The sequence below is a fragment of the Scyliorhinus torazame genome, chromosome 22 (genome assembly GCF_047496885.1).
Source record: "Scyliorhinus torazame isolate Kashiwa2021f chromosome 22, sScyTor2.1, whole genome shotgun sequence".
NCBI lineage: Eukaryota > Metazoa > Chordata > Chondrichthyes > Carcharhiniformes > Scyliorhinidae > Scyliorhinus > Scyliorhinus torazame.
Window position 1 is genome coordinate 111,865,682 of NC_092728.1, and position 21,979 is coordinate 111,887,660.

The window sequence follows — 21,979 nt, forward strand, 5'->3', positions numbered from 1 at the left end:
CTCGCACCCGGGCCAGCCACAAAATTCCCCGCTGTGAAGCCCACCCTCCTAATAGTCAGGACTGTCACACCTCTCGTTTTTATGCCCAGCCCCGAGTGGAAGACCTGGTCCACACAACCTTTCCTCGGCCTCGTCTGATCCACCACTTTCAAATGGGTTTCTCCCAGGAATATTGTCTGCCTTTCGACTCCTCAAATGCGGCACACATGTGACCTCTTAACGTGTCCATTTAATTCCCAAACGTTCCACCAACTGGGCCGGGGTCTTCCGAACCCCCCACACCTCAAATCAGACGCATTTCTCCCTTAGTCAGCTCCACAGTCATCGTTTCGCGGCCAATGGGGCCCCCACCAGGTATCCACAGCCACAACAAAGCCCTCCACGTCACTCTCGCACTCCTCCCCAATCTGAACCAAAAAAACAAAACAACTTAAACCACTGTGGTATTATAGGTATTACGGTACCTGATAGGCTAAAGCACCATTGGTGGAAACTGTGCGCTTTCTATTGGTTAGAATGTATGATAGCCCCGCCCTGCTAGGCGGGGTATAAGAACCCGTGCCACCCCAGCAGCCTTCATTCTGACTACAACCTCGCTTTAGTGGTCATTGATCGTGCATCAATTTAATAAGCTAGTTTTTAAGAAGAAAGGACGGAGCTCCGAATCAAGCCGGAGTGTCTGCAACTCAGCCCCCACGCGGCGAACTCAGCGGCAATCTTTAAGCACTGGCTGTCGTGCTTTAAAGGGTATCTCGGGACGGCCGAAAACGCACCCACGGGAGAGCAGAAACTGCAAGTCCTGCACTCGAGGGTGAGCCCGGAGATCTACACCCTCATCGAGGAAGCAGAAGACTTTGATGCAGCAATAGAGCTGCTAAAAGGACACTATATTCGCCCGGTAAACCAGGTCTACGCCCGGCACCTGCTTGCAACAAGGCGGCAAACCCCTGGGGAATCGCTGGAGGAATTCTACCGCGCACTCCTGGTGTTGGGAAGAAGCAGCAGCTGTCCACAAGTTTTGGCGAGTGAACACACGGGACGCTTTCGCGGCAGGTATGCTATCTTCACAAATCCGCCAGTGTCTGTTAGAAAAGGACACCCTGGGTCTCAGGGATGCATGGGCTCTTGCAGGCTCCCTGGACGTGGCCTCCAGGAACGCCCGCGCTTACATTCCCGACCGCGCGGCAGCCCCCTGGGCAGCGTGGAACCCCTCCGCGGCCGACCCCGAGACTTCCCCCATTCCCCCACAGGCCTGCGCTGCAAGGCGGCCTGGTAACCCCGAGGGGCCCCGCTGCTACTTTTGCGGGCAGGCCAAGCACCCCCGCCAGCGCTGCCCGGCCTGCGCATCCACCTGCAAGGGATGCGGCAAAAAGGGCCATTTCGTGGGGGTATGTCAGGCCCGTGCGGTTGCTGCGGTCTCCGGCGGCGAATGCGGACCGCAACCACAAACTTCTCCACGGGCCCCGTGCGGACAGCGGTCGCCGCCATCTTAATATTCCAGGGCCATGTGCGGACCCCAGGCGCCGCCATCTTGTTCCGCGGACGCCATGTTGGAGGGATGGGCGCTGCCATTTTGTGCACCCCAGCCATGTGTGACCAATGGGAGCCGCCATGTTGGATGAACCCCCAGGACCCCAGCTCGGCTGACCACGCACTGCCCAAAGAGAACTCTCAACTGCTGCGATTAGCCTCGGTGACTCTGGATCAGTCTCGGCCTCAAACACTCTCAACTGCTACGACGACCGTATTCATCAACGGGCCCGAGACGTCCTGCCTAATCGACTCTGGGAGCACGGAGAGCTTCATACACCCCGACACAATAAGGCGCTGTTCTCTCCTCATCCACCCCGTTAATCAAAAAAGCTCCCTGGCTTCCGGTTCCCACCCAGTGGAGATAAAGGGGTTTTGTGTAGCAAACCTCACAGTCCAGGGAAGGGAGTTCACAAATTTCCGTCTCTACGTCCTTCTCCACCTCTGTGCGGCTACACTCCTGGGTTTAGACGTCCAGTGCAACCTTCAAAGTCTGACCTTCAAATTCGGCGGCCCTATACCCCCCCTTACTGTCTGCGGCCTCGCGACCCTTAAGGTCGATCCGCCTTCCCTGTTTACGAACCTCACCCCGGATTGCAAACCCGTTGCCACCAGGAGCAGACACAACAGTGCCCAGGATCGGATCTTTATTAGGTCAGAGGTCCAAAGGCTACTGAGGGAAGGGGTCATTGAAGCCAGTAACAGCCCCTGGAGAGCTCAAGTAGTGGTGGTAAAGACCGGGGAGAAGCATAGGATGGTCATTGACTACAGTCAGACCATCAACAGGTTTACGCAGCTGGACGCGTACCCTCTCCCCCGCATATCCGACCTGGTAAACAGGATTGCGCATTACAAGGTCTTCTCCACGGTGGACCTTAAGTCCGCCTACCACCAGCTCTCCATCTGTACTAGTGACCGCAAATACACTGCCTTCGAGGCAGATGGGCGGCTCTATCACTTCTTAAGGGTTCCCTTTGGTGTCACCAACGGGGTCTCGGTCTTCCAGCGCGAGATGGACCGAATGGTTGACCGGTACGGTTTACGGGCAACATTCCCGTATCTCGATAATGTCACCATCTGCGGCCACGACCAGCAGGACCACGACACCAACCTCCGAAAATTCCTCCAGACCGCTAAAATCCTTAACCTTACATATAACAAGGATAAATGCGTGTTTAGCACCGACCGCCTGGCCATCCTCGGCTACGTAGTGCGGAACGGAGTTATAGGCCCGACCCTGAACGCATGCTCCCCCTTATGGAGTTCCCCCTCCCTCACTGCCCCAAGGCCCTGAAACGCTGCCGAGGGTTGTTTAGCCAGTACGCCCAGTGGGTCCCCAACTACGTGGACAAGGCCCGTCCCCTGATCCAATCCACAGCTTTTCCCCCGTCGATTGAGGCTTGCCAGGCCTTCAGCCGCATCAAAGCAGACATTGCAAAGGCCACGATGCGCGCCATCGACGAGTCCCTCCCCTTCCAGATCGAGAGCGATGCGTCCGACGTAGCTCTGGCGGCCACCCTCAACCAAGCGGGCAGACTCGTGGCCTTCTTCTCCCGGACCCTCCACGCTTCAGAAATCCGCCACTCCTCAGTCGAAAAGGAGGCCCAAGCCATAGTAGAAGCTGCGCGACATTGGAGGCATTACCTGGCCGGCAGGAGATTCACTCTCCTCACGGACCAACGGTCGGTTGCGTTCATGTTTGATAATGCACAGCGGGGCAAGATAAAAAACGACAAGATCTTGCGGTGGAGGATTGAACTCTCCACCTATAACTACGAGATCTTGTATCGTCCCGGGAAGCTAAACGAGCCTCCTGACGCCCTGTCCCGCGTCACATGTGCCACTGCACAAGTGGACTGCCTCCGCGCCCTCCACGAGGTCCTGTGCCACCCGGGGGCCACTCGCCTTTTCCATTTTGTCAAGACCCGGAACCTGCCCTACTCCATCGAGGAGGTCAGGATAGCCACCTGGAACTGCCAAATCTGCGCGGAGTGCAAACCGCACTTCTACCGACCAGAGAAAGCGCACCTGATAAAGGCTTCCTGTCCCTTTGAACGCCTCAGCATGGACTTCAAAGGCCCCCTCCCCTCCACCGACCGCAACACGTACTTCCTGAACGTGATTGACGAGTACTACCGGTTCCCATTCGCCATCCCCTGCCCCGACATGACAGCACCCACCGTCATCAAGGCCCTCCATAGCATCTTTGCACTGTTTGGGTTCCCCGCTTACATACACAGTGGTAGGGGGTCCTCCTTTATGAGCGACGAACTGCGTCAATTCCTGCTCAGCAAGGGCATTGCCTCGAGCAGGACGACCAGTTACAACCCCCGTGGTAACGGACAGGTAGAGCGGGATAATGGAACGGTCTGGAAGACCGTCCTACTGGCCCTGCGGTCCAGGAACCTCCCAGTCTCCCGCTGGCAAGAAGTCCTCCCGGATGCCCTACACTCCATCCGGTCACTGCTTTGTACGACCACCAATCAAGACACCTCACGAACGTCTCCTTGGCTTCCCTAGGAAGTCCTCCTCCGGGACCTCGCTCCCGACCTGACTGGCAGCTCCCGGACCCATCCTGCTCCGAAGACACGTGCGGGCGCACAAGTCGGACCCGTTGGTCGAGAGGGTCCATCTGCTCCATGCTAACCCCCAGTACCCCGACGGCCGACAAGATACGGTCTCCCTATCGGACCCGTTGGTCGAGAGGGTCCATCTGCTCCATGCTAACCCCCAGTACCCCGACGGCCGACAAGATACGGTCTCCCTATGGGACCTGGCGCCCGCCGGAACCCCACGCACATCCCACCAGTCCCACCCTCCCCTCCACCGCAGCACCTTACAGGAGGATCGGTCCTTCCGCCGGCCCCGTCTAGGCCCCCCCACCCACCGACGCCCCCCGCAGGCACTCCCTCCCCAGGTCAACCGTTTTCCCCACCAGCGCCGTCTAGGGGTGCCGAAGCTGCCATGGAGATCAAAGCCATGCTCCCAGAGTCACAGACGCCCGAGCCTCCACCGGAGTCACCACCGAAGCTCCGACGATCACAGAGGGCGACCAGGGCCCCCGATCGACTGATTGCTTTATTTTAATTGTAATCTGTAAATATAAACCATCAAATGCACATAGCTTTCAGAATTGTAAATAGTTACTAAACACTGTATGGAGGTATTACGGTACCTCCATAACTAATTATACCACGTTGCCATGTTTTGTAGTTTCAGGCCACCACCCCCGCCGGACTCTTTTTTTTTTTAACAGGGGGTGAATGTAGTATTATAGGTATTACGGTACCTGATAGGCTAAAGCACCATTGGTGGAAACTGTATGCTTTCTATTGGTTAGAATGTATGATAGCCCCGCCCTGCTAGGCGGGGTATAAGATCTCGTGCCGCCCCAGCAGCCTTCATTCTGTACCTGAGCTGCTGGGGGAAACATCTAGCTTATTAAAGCTGTTGGACTACAACCTGGCTTTAGTGGTCATTGATCGTGCATCAACCACGTCCTTCTCTCTCTATCGTCATTTTAGCCCCACATTGTTTCTGTTGACCAGCATCCCAGTGAATATGGTGGCCCCCCACCCGAGACCCTCACTTATCCCAGTCCCACCTCGGAACCCTTGCAGCAGGCACATAACAACACTGCCGCCCCCCCCTCCACATGCCCCTCCCCCATCTGAACCCGAACCCAGAACGAACCCCCAATGTCAGGGAAATACAGACGAGAATAATAAAGGAAGAGAAAATAAAGGAGGACGAAATAAAGTAAAGCAGCAACAACCAAATTGGTGACAACAAAGTCCAACATATTTACCAAATTCCGATCCCATGATCAAGCAAAAACATGCTCGCTTCCTCCGGAATGTCCATGTAGAACTGGTGACTGTGATCCACAGTCGAGCGGGTATGATACCCCAGATTTCCTTGTGTAGGGCCTTGACCCTGTTAAATCCCACCCGTCGCTTAGCCAGCTCCGCGTCCCAGTCCGGGTAGATTCGGACCACGTTCCTTTCCCACGTGCATTTCTTTGTCTCCTCGCCCAACGCAGCATTTTCTTCATATCCAGGACCCTGTGTAGATGCACCACCATCGCTCTCAGCTGCTCACACACCTTCAGATTCTTCCTCAGCGCTCTTGTGTGCTCGGTCCACCTCGAGGGGGCGACCGAAGCCCCTCCCATCAACTTTTCCAGCACACCAGCAGCGTAATCTGTGGCCTGTGAAGCCTTGATCCCTCCCGGCAGCCCTACTCTACCGAGAGTTTGGCGTTTCGCACTGTTCTCGAGCTCACCTACCTTCTCACGTAGCTTCTTCTGGCTCTCTGCTACCAAGGTGATCTCCAGCAAGGCCAGCAGGTCCTCGTGGTCGGCCACCGACTCCGCCATCTTTTGAAGCGACGCTCACTGGATTCCAGCCTTTGCTCCTTTCAAGAGCTGCCCAAATCGGGTTGGATACCTGGGCAAGATCTTCCGAGGTTTCGTAAAATTGATCGGTCGACCACTGCGCCTGAAGTGCCGCCTCTGAGCCGGCCGCCATCGTGCCTCCAGCCATGCTCAAATAAATCTCACCGTCTGTATGTAGCCGCCGTTTTTTAAAAGATATTCTGGTCAGAGAAGAAGCAGACGTACGCGGTGGAGAGGATGTCGCACCCCTCACTGTTCCGTTGCCTCTTTCCAGCCGTTTGTCCGCAGAAGCGGGTGTTTTGGATCCAAATAGTGCTGCCTCGTGCGGGAGCTGCCGAGGTACCCGACCACCTCTGCCGTGATCAGAACCGGAACCGGGTCAAGGCTTTCTGATGTTATTTGAAGATTATTTCCAAAGCCATTGCAGAGGAAACTCGTCCTCGTACCACACACATGTCTCATTCTCTTATTGCACACGTGTCTCTTCCTCGTACCGCACACGTGTCTCTTCCTCGTACCGCACATGTGTCTCTTCCTCGTACCGCACATGTGTCTCTTCCTCGTACCGCACACGTGTCTCATCCTCGTACCGCACACGTGTCTCATCCTCGTACCGCACCGTGTCTCATCCTGTACTGCACACGTGTCTCATCCTGTACTGCACACATGTCTCATCCTCGTACCGCACACGTGTCTCATCCTCGTACCGCACCGTGTCTCATCTTCGTACCCCACACGTGTCTCATCCTCGTACCGCACACGTGTCTCATCCTGTACCGCACACTTGTCTCATCCTGTACTGCACACGTGTCTCATCCTGTACTGCACACGTGTCTCATCCTGTACTGCACACGTGTCTCATCCTGTACTGCACACTTGTCTCATCCTCGTATCGCACACGTGTCTCATCCTGTACTGCACACGTGTCTCATCCTGTACTGCACACGTGTATCATCCTGTACTGCACACTTGTCGCATCCTCGTACCGCACACGTGTATCGTCCTGTACCGCACACGTGTCTCATTCTCTTACTGCACACACGTCTCATGCTCGTACTGCACACGTGTCTCATGCTCATACCGCACGTGTCTCATCCTCGTGCCGCACACGTGTCTCATCCTCATACCGCACACGTGTCTCATCCTCATACCGCACACGTGTCTCATCCTCGTACCGCACACGTGTCTCATCCTTGTACTGCATGTCATGATATTCAGGTAAACATCATAGCACATGCATACATACATACTGATGGACAGATCAACGGACCAATCAACACACACAACATGACAGCCAATCACAGGCAAGAGCATACACTACAAAACAGGGAACATGACACTTCCTGGGCACTCGAGCAGGAGACTACTCAGGGCACAGAGCTCATTACAAGCCACTCAGACATCCACCGTGTGCTGAGTGCCACTACAAGATAGAATTAGGAATAGGTCCACAGAATCAAGGGTCATGATCGAACCTCAGTAACCAGTTTACCGGTGTAAATAGATGTTTGAAATAAAACTGCGTTGTACCATTCGCAACCGTGTTGGTTCATCTGTGTAGCAGAGTACCCAACACTTCATAGTACCAGGAGTGACTTTGGTACCTACCTACAAATCCTCCGGAATCTGCCGTCCTGCGCCACGGACACCGTCAACACACCGCAGCCGCTGCAAGTCGCTGGAAACCTCGGCGTTAATTGGAAGCTGTTCAAACAGCGCTTCCAGCTCTTTCTGGAAGCCAAGGAAAAGGAGACGCCTCGGACACCAGAAAGCTCGCCATCCTCCTCTCCACCGCAGGGCAGCACGCCATCCATGTCTACAACTCCCTGGTGTTCGCGGAAGGCGAGGACAAGACCAAATACAAGACGGTCCTTCTCAAGCTCGACCAACACTTCTACGTCGAGGTCAACGAGAGCTTCGGGAGGTATCTCTTCCAGCAGCGCCTGCAAGGTAAGGATGAGTCTTTCAGTCATTCCTTACGCATCTTCGCATCCTCGCGCTGTCCAGCGGTTACGACACCACTTCCGATTCCATGATTCGGGACCAGATCGTTTTTGGGGTCACCTCGGGCACCCTACGCCAGCAGCTCTTAAAAATAAAAGGCCTCACCTTAGCCTCCGCAATCGAAGCCTGCGTCCTGCAGGAAAACGCGCCTAGCCGCTATGCCCAATTTCAGGCGACCGAATCGACGCGGCAGGGGTCCTACGCGGCCGGATCGGTGAGCCAGGTGCCCCACGAGGCCGAACGGGTCCAGGCGATCGAGTTCCTCCCGGCCCGCGGCCTGGACGAGGGCGGACATTTCATGCGCTTTTCGAGGCCTCCTGCGCTTGTGCACGCCAAAAACTACGGCAACACTGAGGGACGTGATGCGCAGGCGCGCTCGACGCAAGACCGAACCGCGCATGCGCAGTGGCGCAATGAACGCCATGACGTCACGACGTGCGGCAACTGTGGAGCCGCACATTTAAAGCGGCAATGTCCCGCAAGAACCCGACAATGTCTCCGCTGTAGCAAGATGGGCCACTACGCTGCTTACTGTCGAGCAGCTCAACCTGTCAATGTTCCCCAACTCCGACAACCTCGCAGCGACGTGCGGACCATTCAGCCTCCTTATTACGAATCGTGCCCAGACGATATCCAGACCAGTGACACAGACGACTGGGACGCCTTCCGTGTTGCGGTCATTGATGGGAACCGAATGTCTCCACCCAGGACCCTCCAGCCGGTGCAAGTTAACACGATCAATCCGGGTGATGAATGGTGTGCCACCCTAACGGTCAACTGATCACCGATAACGTTCCGCCTGGACACTGGCGCCTCCGCCAACCTCATAGCATGGTCAGCCTTCTACGCCATGAAGGTCAGACCACCAATTCGGCCGTCCCGTTGCAGGATGGTCGACTACAACGGGAACGTTATCCCGGCTATGGGATCCTGCCAGCTCCAGGTGACACACAACACATACACGGCCACACTCTCATTCGAGATAGTCGGCTCATCGAAGGACTCCCTGCTAGGCGCACAGGCATGCAAGGCTCTCCACCTCGTGCAACAAGTCCACTCTCTCTCTCCAGACGGCACATCTGACTTCCCGGATGCAGAGTTCAGCGCACAGCTCCAATCACTCCTCACCCACAACCAGGAAGCATTTGAGGGCATGGGAACACTGCCCTACACCTACAGAATTCGTCTCAAACCGGATGCCACCCCGGTCATTCACGCACCTCGCAGAGTCCCTGCGCCACTCAAAGACCACCTCAAGCAGCAGCTGCAGGATCTCCAGGACCAAGGGGTCCTATCACGGGTCACGGAGCCCACGCCATGGGTCAGCTCCATGGTGTGTGTTAAGAAGCCCTCCGGCGAGCTCTGGATCTGCATTGATCCAAAAGACCTCAACAACAACATTATGAGGGAACACTACCCATTACCCAAACGGGAAGAGATCACGAGCGAAATGGCCCGGGCTAAAACCTTCACGAAACTGGATGCCTCGAAGGGTTTTTGGCAGATCCAACTGGATCCGTCCAGCCGAAAGCTGTGCACCTTCAACACCCCTTTTGGCAGGTTCTGCTACAACCGAATGCCATTTGGCATCATCTCGGCATCCGAGGTCTTTCATAGGATCATGGAGCAGATGATGGAGGGCATCGAAGGGGTGCGCGTCTACGTGGACGACGTCATCATCTGGTCCACCACACCACAGGAGCACATCTATCGTCTGAAGCGCGTCTTTGCGCGCATACGGGAAAACTGCCTGCGCCTCAACCGAGCCAAGTGTTCTTTCAGCCAAACCGAGCTGAAGTTCCTGGGGGACCACATTTCCCGGTCAGGGGTCCGTCCGGATGCAGACAAGGTGAGCGCCATTACAGCCATGCCGCAGCCGGCAGACAAGAAAGCAGTGCTATGCTTCCTAGGCATGGTCAACTTCCTGGGGAAGTTCATTCCCAACCATGCCTCCCACACGACGGCTCTGCGCCACCTCGTCAAGAAGTCCACGGAGTTCCAGTGGCTACACACGCACCAGCAGGAATGGGAGGAGCTCAAACTTAAGCTCACCACAGCACCGGTGTTGGCGTTTTCCGACACATCTCGTGCCACTAAAATCTCGACTGATGCCAGCCAGTCCGGCATTGGGGCGGTGCTCCTACAGCGGGATGACACTGCGTCATGGGCCCCGGTCGCCTATGCCGCGCGGGCCATGACCCCCACAGAACAGCGCTACGCGCAGATCGAAAAGGAGTGCCTGGGCTTGCTAACCGGGTTAGACAAGTTCCATGACTGTGTGTATGGTCTCCCCCGGTTTACCGTTGAGACTGACCACCGCCCCCTGGTCAGCATCATTAATAAGGACCTAAACGAGATGACCCCTCGCTTCCAGCGCATCCTACTTAAACTTAGGAGGTATGACTTCCAACTGGTCTACACCCCGGGTAAGGACCTTATCATTGCGGATGCCCTATCCAGAGCAGTGAGCACGCCGCCAGACTCTGAGGGGTTCGTCTGTCAGGTCGAGGCGCAGGTGGCTTTCACATCGGCTGACTACTCCAGTCTGGCCCGTATTCGCAGAGACTGCGGCTGACCCCCTTCTACAATGTGTGATGCGCCACATGACGGGAGGGTGGCTCAAAGGGCAGTGCCCGCAGTTCTACAATGTCCGAGATGACTTGGGCCGTCATTGATGGTGTCCTTCTAAAGCTGGACCGGATTGTGATTCCGCACAGCATGCACAAGCTGGTCCTCGACCAACTACATGAAGGCCACTTGGGGGTTGAGAAGTGCAGACAGAGGGCCCGAGAGGCGGTATACTGGCCGGGCATCAGTGATGACATTGCCAATATGGTGCTCAACTGCCCCACCTGCCAAAGGTTTCAACCGGCGCAACCTCCTGAAACGCTTTTGCCCCATGAGCTGGTGACGTCCCCCTGGGCGAAGGTGGGTGTGGACCTCTTTCACGTGCTCAGCAGGGACTATGTCATCGTCGTTGACTACTTTTCCAACTATCCAGAGGTCAAACGCCTGCACGATTTGACATCGTCCGCTGTCATAAGGGCCTGCAAAGACACCTTCGCTTGCCACGGCATTCCGATGACTGTCATGTCGGACAATGGGCCCTATTTCGCCAGCCAGGAATGGTCATCTTTTGCTGCCTCGTATGGTTTCACACACGTGAAGTCCAGCCCTCTGCATCCCCAGTCCAATAGAAAGGCGGAGAAGGGCGTTCACATTGTCAAGCGGCTCCTCTGCAAGGCTGCTGCTGCCGGATCGGATTTCTGCCTAGCCCTGCTAGCCTATCGCTCGGCCCCACTGGCCTCTCACCAGCCCAGCTGTTGATGGGTCGCGCCCTCAGGGCCACTGTGCCTTCCATTCTGGCACCCACAACCAACCATGCTCCGGTACTACACAGAATGCAACTGCAGCGCGGTCGCCAGAAGAGGGCATATGACACACGGGCAACTGATCTTCCCGCCCTGGCCTCTGGAGACGAAGTCCACATCCACCTACCAGAAGGTGGCTGGTCAGCACCTGCCGAAGTTCTCCGACGCGTGGCTCCCCGCTCATTCCTGGTTCGCTTGCCTGATGGATCCATTCGTAGGCGCAATCGCCAGGCTCTTCGCCTACTTCCACGCTTGCTACAGGACCTTACACCGACACCGCGCCCTCCTGTTGTTCCTGACATTGACTTTATGGAGCTGCCTGCCACCGTGCCCCTTCCGTCGTCGCCCGTTGCCAGGCCCATTCCTCAGCCGATGGTTCCAGACCCACCCTTGAGGCGGTCAACCCGAATTCGCCGCCCACCTACTAGACTGGACTTATGAGACTGCTTGTACATTGAACTCATACTACCACTGTGTTAATATGTTTATGTTCTTATCGTTACAGGAATTAGTTTTATCGTTCAACCGTTCTCTGTTTATGGTACAACCTCGTTGTTATGTCGCACCCAACGTCGCCCCTTGTATATAGTTTAGCCCCATGTACATGCTGTAAATATTGCACACACACACATTTAGCTACACTCCGTACACATCTCTATTTATGACCACGTAGGCACATGTTCTTGTAAAAAAAGGGGGGATGTCATGATATTCAGGTAAACATCATAGCACATACATACATACTGATGGACAGATCAACGGACCAATCAACACACACAACACGACAGCCAATCACAGGCAAGAGCATACACAGTACAAAACAGGGAACACGACACTTCCTGGGCACTCGAGCAGGAGACGGCTCAGGGCACAGAGCTCATTGCAGGCCACTGAGACATCCACCGTGTGCTGAGTGCCACTACAAGATAGAATTAGGAATAGGTCCACAGAATCAAGGGTCATGATCGAACCTCAGTAAACAGTTAACCAGTGTAAATAGATGTTTGAAATAAAACTGCGTTGTACCATTCGCAACCGTGTTGGTTTATCTGTGTGGCAGAGTACCCAACACTTCACTGCACACGTGTCTTATCCCACGATGCATGTAGCAAATGTTAGGCCAATAAGCAGTGGAAGGAAATATTTTCAGTCAGAACACTTCAAGAGGCCAGGGTAAAGGAAAGCTCAGTCCGAGTGCTCGGCTTCCTGGTCAGACTGTGTCATTGACCTCTCCTGGGGTACGCAGTGACGTCAGGCAGTTTGAATATGGGATGCCGTAACGATGGAATGAGAATGTTTTACACTCTGCGTTCACTCTGCTGCAGGGTTCAATGGGCAGCGAGAACCCTGTCAATACCCTGCAGTATTGTATGCAACAGACGGATGGTTAATGATGCCAAAGCCCAGTTTTGACCAAGCGTGCCACAGGAGTCGGTTCCCACCTGGTCTCCGCTGTATTGCTGATTATAAGATCGGGTGGTGAAATTCTCTCAGTATCTGCAAATGTCTCTCCAGCAACAACAAATGTTGTGTCCTTTATGTGACACAGCAGGAGGCACGCTCCCTGAACAGAGATGTTCTCTACAATCAGCATTTACAACCCAATCAGAGTGTTCAGACTTTATACAGTGAGCATCAGGTGACGCAGCCCCACTCTCACTGACTCTCACTGGGGTACGGGTCCCACACACACTGACTCTCACTGGGGTACGGGTCCCACACACACTGACTCTCACTGGGGTACGGGTCCCACACACACTGACTCTCACTGGGGTACGGGTTCCACACACTGACTCTCACTGGGGTACGGGAACCACACACGCTGACTCTCACTGGGGTACGGGTCCCACACACACTGACTCTCACTGGGGTACGGGTCCCACACACACTGACTCTCACTGGGGTACGGGTTCCACACACTGACTCTCACTGGGGTACGGGAACCACACACGCTGACTCTCACTGGGGTACGGGTCCCACACACACTGACTCCCACTGGGGTACGGGTCCCACACACACTGACTCTCACTGGGGTATGGGTCCCACTCTCACTAACTCTCTCTGGGGTCCGGGTCCCCCACACACTGACTCTCAATGGGGTACGGGTCCGACACACACACTGACTCTCACTGGGGCACGGGCCCCACACACACACTGACTCTCACTGGGGTACGGGCCCCACACACACTGACTCTCACTGGGGTACGGGCCCCACACACACTGACTCTCACTGGGGTACGGGCCCCACACACACTGACTCTCACTGGGGTACGGGCCCCACACACACTGACTCTCACTGGGGTACGGGCCCCACACACACTGACTCTCACTGGGGTACGGGTCCGACACACACTGACTCTCACTGGGGTACGGGTTTCACACACACTGACTCTCACTGGGGTACGGGTCCCACACACACTGACTCTCACTGGGGTACGGGTCCCACACACACTGACTCTCACTGGGGTACGGGGCCCACACACACTGACTCTCACTGGGGTACGGGTTCCACATACACTGATTCTCACTGGGGTACGGGTCCCACACACACTGACTCTCACTGGGGTACGGGTCCCACACACACTGACTCTCACTGCGGTACGGGTCCCACACACACTGACTCTCACTGGGGTACGGCTCCCACACACAGACTCTCACTGGGGTACGGGTGCCACACTGAAGTGCGCTCCCTGTTTACCTGTTTGATCTCCGTGAAGGCCTGGGTTGGGCAGAGCTGAAATCAGGCAAGGTTCCTGCTCCTGATCCCTGTCCACTGACACCTGATGTACAGATAGAGATAATAAGTCAGTGTTCTTCTGTCACTGTATAACACAGGGTACAGTACTGGTGGGGACGGGTCTGTCACTGTATAACACTGGGGTACAGTACTGGTGGGGACGGGTCTGTCACTGTATAACACTGGGGTGCAGTACTGGTGGGGACTGGTCTGTCACTGTATAACACTGGGGTACAGTACTGACGGGGACGGTTCAGTCACTGTATAACACAGGGTACAGTACTGGTGGGGATGGGTCTGTCACTGTATAACACAGGGTACAGTACTGGTGGGGATGGGTCTGTCACTGTATAACACAGGGTACAGTACTGGTGGGGACGGGTCTGTCACTGTATAACACTGGGGTGCAGTACTGGTGGGGACTGGTCTGTCACTGTATAACACTGGGGTACAGTACTGACGGGGACGGTTCAGTCACTGTATAACACTGGGGTACAGTACTGGTGGGGACGGGTCTGTCACTGTATAACAGTGGGGTACAGTACTGATGAGGACGGGTCTGTCACTGTATAACACTGGGGTACAGTACTGGTGGGGATGGGTCTGTCACTGTATAACACTGGGGTACAGTACTGGTGGGGACGGGTCTGTCGCTGGTTAACACTGGGGTACAGTACTGGTGGGTCGGGTCTGTCACTGTATAACACTGGGGTACAGTACTGGTGGGGACGGGTCTGTCTATGTGTAACACTGGGGTACAGTACTGGTGGGGACGTGTCTGTCACTGTATAACACGGTACAGTCCTGGTGGGGATGGGTCTGTCACTGTATAACACAGGGTACAGTACTGGTGGGGATGGGTCTGTCACTGTATAACACAGGGTACAGTACTGGTGGGGACGGGTCTGTCACTGTATAACACTGGGGAACAGTACTGATGGGGACGGTTCAGTCACTGTATAACACTGGGGTACAGTACTGGTGGGGACGGGTCTGTCACTGTATAACAGTGGGGTACAGTACTGCTGAGGACGGGTCTGTCACTGTATAACACTGGGGTACAGTACTGGTGGGGATGGGTCTGTCACTGTATAACACGGGGTACAGTACTGGTGGGGACGGGTCTGTCGCTGTATAACACTGGGGTACAGTACTGGTGGGGACGGGTCTGTCGCTGGTTAACACTGGGGTACAGTACTGGGGGGTCGGGTCTGTCACTGTATAACACTGGGGTACAGTACTGGTGGGGACGGGTCTGTCTATGTGTAACACTGGGGTACAGTACTGGTGGGGACGTGTCTGTCACTATAACACTGGGGTAAAGTACTGGTGGGGACGGGTCAGTCACTGTATAACACTGGGGTACAGTACTGGTGGGGATGGGTCTGTCACTGTATAACACTGGGGTACAGTACTGGTGGGGACGGGTCTGTCACTATAACACTGGGGTAAAGTACTGGTGGGGACGGGTCTGTCACTATATAACACTGGGGTACAGTACTGGTGGGGGCGGTCTGTCTATGTGTAACACTGGGGTACAGTACTGGTGGGGACGTGTCTGTCACTGTATAACACTGGGGTACAATACTGGTGGGGACGCGCCTGTCACTGGTTAACACCGGGGTACAGTACTGGTGGGGATGGGTCTGTCACTGTATAACACTGGGGTACAGTACTGATGGGGATGGGTCTGTCACTGTATAACACTGGGATACAGTATTGGTGGGGACGGGTCTGTCACTGTTTAACACTGGGGTTACAGTACTGGTGGGGAGGGGTTTGTCACTGTATAACACTGGGGTACAGTACTGGTGGGGATGGCTCTGTCACTGTATAACACTGGGGTACAGTACTGGTGGGGATGGGTCTGTCACTGTATAACACTGAGGTACAGTACTGGTGGGGACGGGTTTGTCACTGTATAACACTGGGGTACAGTACTGATGGGGATGGGTCTGTCACTGTATAACACTGGGATACAGTATTGGTGGCGACGGGTCTGTCACTGTATAACACTGGGGTACAGTACTGGTGGGGGACGGGACTGTCACTGTATAACACTGGGGTACAGTACTGGTGGGGACGGGTCTGTCACTGTATAACACTGGGGTGCAGTACTGGTGGGGACGGGTCTGTCACTGTATAACACTGGGGCACAGTACTGGTGGGGATTGGTCTGTCACTGTATAACACTGGGGTACAGTACTGGTGAGGACGTGTCTGTCACTGTATAACACTGGGGTACAGCACTGGTGGGGATCGGTCTGTCACTGTATAACACTGGGGTACAGTACTGGTGGGGATGGGTCTGTCACTGTATAACACTGGGGTACAGTACTGGTGAGGACGTGTCTGTCACTGTATAACACTGGGGTACAGTACTGGTGGGGATTGGTCTGTCACTGTATAACACTGGGGTACAGTACTGGTGGGGACTGGTCTCTGGCTAATGGTTTGATTGAGGGATTGTACCCCAGAGTTGGTTTCTGGCTTTCATTTGGTTGTTTCTTTAAACCTAAGGAGCATTGTTACTGCGGCTGTCATACCAACATCACCCTGCACTGAGGAGGATGGAGAGACTGTCCCAGTCCCAAACTACTCCTAACAGACCTCATCCTCCACCCACTTCCAACCTCTGCCATCGGCCCCTAGCCCCTATACCTTGTCCGCTGCGACATATTGCTGTATTGACCCCCCACTGTGCACTCTGGCGATACTGCCCCATACTCATCGCCCGTCTTCCCCCCAGGTCTCCTGGCAGACCCCCCCCCCCCCCAGTACCCTGGGGCATGCTGTGGTGTTGGCCCCTCCCCCTCACCATTCTCTGGGCCGTGTCGTCCCCGTCCCCTGGGCCGTGCCGTCCCCGTCCCCTGGGCCGTGCCGTCCCCGTCCCCTGGGCCGTGCCGTCCCCGTACCCTGGGCCGTGCCGTCCCCGTACCCTGGGCCGTGTCGTCCCCGTACCCTGGGCCGTGCCGACCCGTACCCTGGGCCGTGCCGTCCCCGTACCCTGGGCCGTGCCGTCCCCGTACCCTGGGCCGTGCCGTCCCCGTACCCTGGGCCGTGCCGTCCCTGGGCCGTGCCGTCCCCGTACCCTGGGCCGTGCCGTCCCCGTACCCTGGGCCGTGCCGTCCCCGTACCCTGGGCCGTGCCGTCCCTGGGCCGTGCCGTCCCCGTACCCTGGGCCGTGTCGTCCCCGTACCCTGGGCCGTGCCGTCCCCGTACCCTGGGCCGTGCCGTCCCCGTACCCTGGGCCGTGTCGTCCCCGTACCCTGGGCCGTGCCGACCCGTACCCTGGGCCGTGCCGTCCCCGTACCCTGGGCCGTGCCGTCCCCGTACCCTGGGCCGTGCCGTCCCTGGGCCGTGCCGTCCCCGTACCCTGGGCCCTGGGCCGTGCCGTCCCCGTACCCTGGGCCGTGCCGTCCCCGTACCCTGGGCCGTGCCGTCCCCGCCCCCGGGGCCGTGCCGTCCCCGCCCCCTGGGCCGTGCCGTCCCCGCCCCCTGGGCCGTGCCGTCCCCGCCCCCTGGGCCGTGCCGTCCCCGCCCCCTGGGCCGTGCCGTCCCCGCCCCCTGGGCCGTGCCGTCCCCGTACCCTTTTAAGCAGTTGCACAGTCACAGGCCTAATTGGCCTAAATCAGTGAATCTGTCCTCTGAACATTTTCTGTTTCTCATTTTGATTGTAGTTTTTGTGCTTGAAGAACATCCGAACATTCCTGAAAGTTTGTCACGATAAATTTGGAATGAGGAAACAGTGAACTCTTTGACCCGTTTGACTTGTTTGACGTGAGGGACTTTGGGAAGGTAAGTGTTGCTCGTTCTGTATAACCGTCCCGGCCGCTGTCTGTTTGTTCACCCAGAGAAGGAAAGAAATGTGGACGCAGTGACCCCCCTCCAGTGAGTGATTGTGGCCTGGCCCTGTGTCCATGTGGTGGGCCCTGGCCCTGTGCCCTTGTGGCGGGCATGTGTGTCTGGCTCCGGCCCTGTGGCGGGCCTGTGTCTGGCTCCGGCCCTGTGGCGGGCATGTGTGTCTGGCTCCGGCCCTGTGGCGGGCCTGTGTCTGGCTCCGGCCCTGTGGCGGGCCTGTGTCTGGCTCCGGCCCTGTGGCGGGCCTGTGTCTGGCTCCGGCCCTGTGGCGGGCCTGTGTCTGGCTCCGGCCCTGTGGCGGGCCTGTGTCTGGCTCCGGCCCTGTGGCGGGCCTGTGTCTGGCTCCGGCCCTGTGGCGGGCCTGTGTCTGGCTCCGGCCCTGTGGCGGGCCTGTGTCTGGCTCCGGCCCTGTGGCGGGCCTGTGTCTGGCTCCGGCCCTGTGGCGGGCCTGTGTCTGGCTCCGGCCCTGTGGCGGGCCTGTGTCTGGCTCCGGCCCTGTGGCGGGCCTGTGTCTGGCTCCGGCCCTGTGGCGGGCCTGTGTCTGGCTCCGGCCCTGTGGCGGGCCTGTGTCTGGCTCCGGCCCTGTGGCGGGCCTGTGTCTGGCTCCGGCCCTGTGGCGGGCCTGTGTCTGGCTCCGGCCCTGTGGCGGGCCTGTGTCTGGCTCCGGCCCTGTGGCGAGCCTGTGTCTGGCTCCGGCCCTGTGGCGGGCCTGTGTCTGGCTCCGGGCCTGTGTCTGGCTCCGGCCCTGTGGCGGGCCTGTGTCTGGCTCCGGCCCTGTGGCGGGCCTGTGTCTGGCTCGGGCCCTGTGGCGGGCCTGTGTCTGGCTCCGGCCCTGTGGCGGGCCTGTGTGTCTGGCTCAATGCTGTGTTGAGGGGGAGGCTGGATCTCTGTGATTCCTGGCCGCACGCCAGCATTGTATTGATGTTGTCTGAAGCTGAAAGTTGGCAGAATTCCTCGCTGAATTTTGAAATCTCTGTTTTGAATTTAATTTAGTTTTGTCTTCCCCTTTGGGAAGTCCGTGTTGTGCACGATTTGAATGTTCTCAATCCGCTGACCCCTTCAACAAATAAACCAGTTCCTTTATGAATTGAATGGTGTGGTGGGGGGGGGGGGAGCAGTGTGGACCTCAGGGTGGGCGTGACTGTCAGGGCAATTGTGAGGTGAGGGGCGGTGGGGAGAATTAGTGGAGAGGGGCGACGGGGAGAGTTGGCAGGGTGAGGGTTGTCAGGAGGTGTGGTGGTGGAGGGGGGTGGGGTTGCGAGGGGTTGGGGGGGTGGCGGGGGGAGTGAGGGTTTGGGGGCGGTGGTGGGGAGGGGTGGCGGGGCGGTGAGGGGTGGCGTGGGTGGGGGGTGAGGGGTTGGGGGGGGGTGAGGGGTTGGGGGGGGGGTGAGGGGTTGGGGGGGGGTGAGGGGTTGGGGGGGGGTGAGGGGTTGGGGGGGGGTGAGGGGTTGGGGGGGGGGTGAGGGGTTGGGGGGGGGGTGAGGGGTTGGGGGGGGGGTGAGGGGTTGGGGGGGGGGTTGAGGGGTTGGGGGGGGGGGTGGTGAGGGGTTGGGGGGGGTGAGGGGTTGGGGGGGGGTGAGGGGTTGAGGGGGGGTGAGGGGTTGGGGGGGTGAGGGGTTGGGGGGGGTGAGGGGTTGGGGGGGGGGTTGGGGGGGGGTTGGGGGGGGGTGAGGGGTTGGGGGGGTGTGGGGGTGGGGGGTGGGGGGGTGGGTGGGGGGGGTTGGGGGGGTGGGGGGGTGAGGAGGTGGCTGGGATGGTGGGGGGTGAGGGGTTGGGGGGGGTGAGGGGTTGGGGGGCTGGGATGGCGGGGGGGTGAGGAGGTGGCGGGGATAGGGGTGTGAGGGGCTGGGATGGCGGGGGTGGCGGGGGGATAGGGGGGTGAGGGGTTGGGGGCTGGTATGGCGGGGTGGGGGAGAGGTGGTGAGGGAGGGGTGGTGGTGGTGGGGTTGGCGGGGGTGGTGGGTGGGGGGTGGGGTTGGCGGGCGGGGGGTGAGGGGTTGGTGGGGTGGCAGGGGGTGGGAGGGGTGGGGTGGTGGGGCTGGGGTGGCAGGGGGGTGGGGTGGCGGGGGGGATGGGGGGTGAGGGGTTGGTGGGGGCTGGGGTGGTGGTGGGGTGGCGGGGGTGGGGTTGGCGGGGGGGTTGGGGGGGTGGGGTGGTGGGGTTGGCGGGGGGGTAGGTGGGGTGAGGGGTTGGGGCTGGGATGGCGGGGTGGGGGAGGGGTGGCGGGGGTGGGGTTGGCGGGGGAGTGGGGTGAGGGGTTGGGGGGCTGGGGTGGGGAGGTGAGGGGTTGGGGGGCTGGGATGGTGGGGGAGGGGTGGTGGGGGAGGGGTAGCGGTGGCGGGGTGGGGTTGGGGGGGTGGCGGGGGCGATGGGGGGGGGGAGAGGGGTTGGGGGGGCTGGGATGGCGGGGTGGTGGTGGGGTGGCGGGTATTGGGTTGGCGCGGAGGGTGGGCGGGGGTTGGGGGGTGTGGTGGTGGATGTGGCGGGGGGTAGGGGGGTGAGGGGTTGGGGGGTGGTGATGGCGGGGGTGTGGGAGGGGTGGCGGGGTGGGGTTAGCGGGGGAGTGGGGTGGGGGGGGCTGAGGGGTTGGGGTGGTGGGGGTGGGGTTGGGGGGGGCGGGCGGGGGAGTGGGGTGGGGGGTTGGGGGGGCTGGGATGGCGTGGGTGTGGGAGGGGTGGTGGGGAGGGGTGGCGGGGGGGTTGAGGGGTTCGGGGAGTGGGGGGGGGCGGGAGTGGGTGGCCGGGGAGGTGAGGGTTTGGGGGGGCTGGGATGGCGGGGGTGTTGGAGGGGTGGTGGGGGAGGGGTGTCGGGGGGATGAGGGGTTGGGGGGGGGTGGTGGTGGGGGGGTGGTGGTGGGGGAGGGGTGGCGGTGGCGGGGGGTGGGGTAGGGGGGGTGAGGGGTTGGGGCGGTGTCGGGGGGGTTGGCGTGAGGTGGGGTGGGGGGGTGAGAGGTTGGGGGGGGGTGGGGAGGGGTGCCGGGGGGTGAGGCGTTGGGGGAGTGGGGTGGCGGGGGGTGGGGTGGGTTGGCCGGGGGGGGTGAGGGGTTGGGGGGGCTGGGATGGCGGGGGTGGGGGAGGGGTGGTGTGGGAGGGGTGGTGTGGGAGGGGTGGCGGGGGAGGGGTGGCGGGGGAGGGGTGGCGGGGGAGGGGTGGCGGGGGAGGGGGTGGCGGGGGTGGGGTTGGCGGGGGAGTGGGGTGAGGGGTTGGGGGGCTGGGGTGGGGAGGTGAGGGGTTTGGGGGGGCTGGGATGGTGGGGGAGGGGTGGTGGGAGGGGTAGCGGTGGCGGGGTGGGGTTGGGGGGGTGGCCGGGGCGATGGGGGGGAGAGGGGTTGGGGGGGCTGGGATGGCGGGGTGGGGGAGGGGTGGTGGGGTGGCGGGTATGGGGTTGGCGCGGAGGGTGGGCGGGGGTTTGGGGGGGTGGTGGTGGATGTGGCGGGGGGTAGGGGGGGTGAGGGGTTGGGGGTGGTGATGGCGGGGGTGTGGGAGGGGTGGCGAGGTGGGGTTAGCGGGGGAGTGGGGTGGGGGGGCTGAGGGATTGGGATGGTGGGGGAGGGGTGGTGGGGTTGGGGGGGGAGTGGGGTGGGGGGTTGGGGGGGCTGGGATGGCGTGGGTGTGGGAGGGGTGGTGGGGAGGGGTGGCGGGGGGGGTTGAGGGGTTGGGGGAGTGGGGGGGGGCGGGAGTGGGTGGCCGGGGGGGTGAGGGGTTGGGGGGGCTGGTATGGCGGGGGTGGTGGGGGTGTTGGAGGGGTGGTGGGGGAGGGTGTCGGGGGGATGAGGGGTTGGGGGTGGTGGTGGGGGGGTGGTGGTGGGGGAGGGGTGGCGGTGGTGGGGTGGCGGGGGGTGGGGTAGGGGGGGGGTGAGGGGTTGGGGCGGTGGCGGGGGGGTTGGCGTGAGGTGGGGTGAGGGGTTGGGGGGGGTGGTGGGGGAGGGGTGGCGGGGGTGGGGTGGCGGGGGTGGGGTGGCGGGGGGGTGGGGTGGCGGGGGGGTGAGGGGGGTGGGGCGTGTATGAAGTGAGGTATTCAGCTCTGCGACTGAAACTAAATATAGGCAGCTGTAAAATGTGTTGCGACGCAGTGTCAGGG

At 59.4% G+C, this 21,979-nt stretch overlaps 1 protein-coding gene across 1 annotated transcript in view; it reads left to right on the forward strand.

Annotated features, from left to right (window-relative positions):
* LOC140398876 (guanine nucleotide exchange factor VAV2-like) overlaps window positions 1-21,979 on the forward strand; it is a 400,989-nt gene that overhangs the window by 52,147 nt on the left and 326,863 nt on the right. The window contains 2 exon segments of the mRNA XM_072487820.1: window positions 17,719-17,784; window positions 17,786-17,836. Coding sequence (XP_072343921.1) covers window positions 17,719-17,784; window positions 17,786-17,836 — 117 coding nt within the window.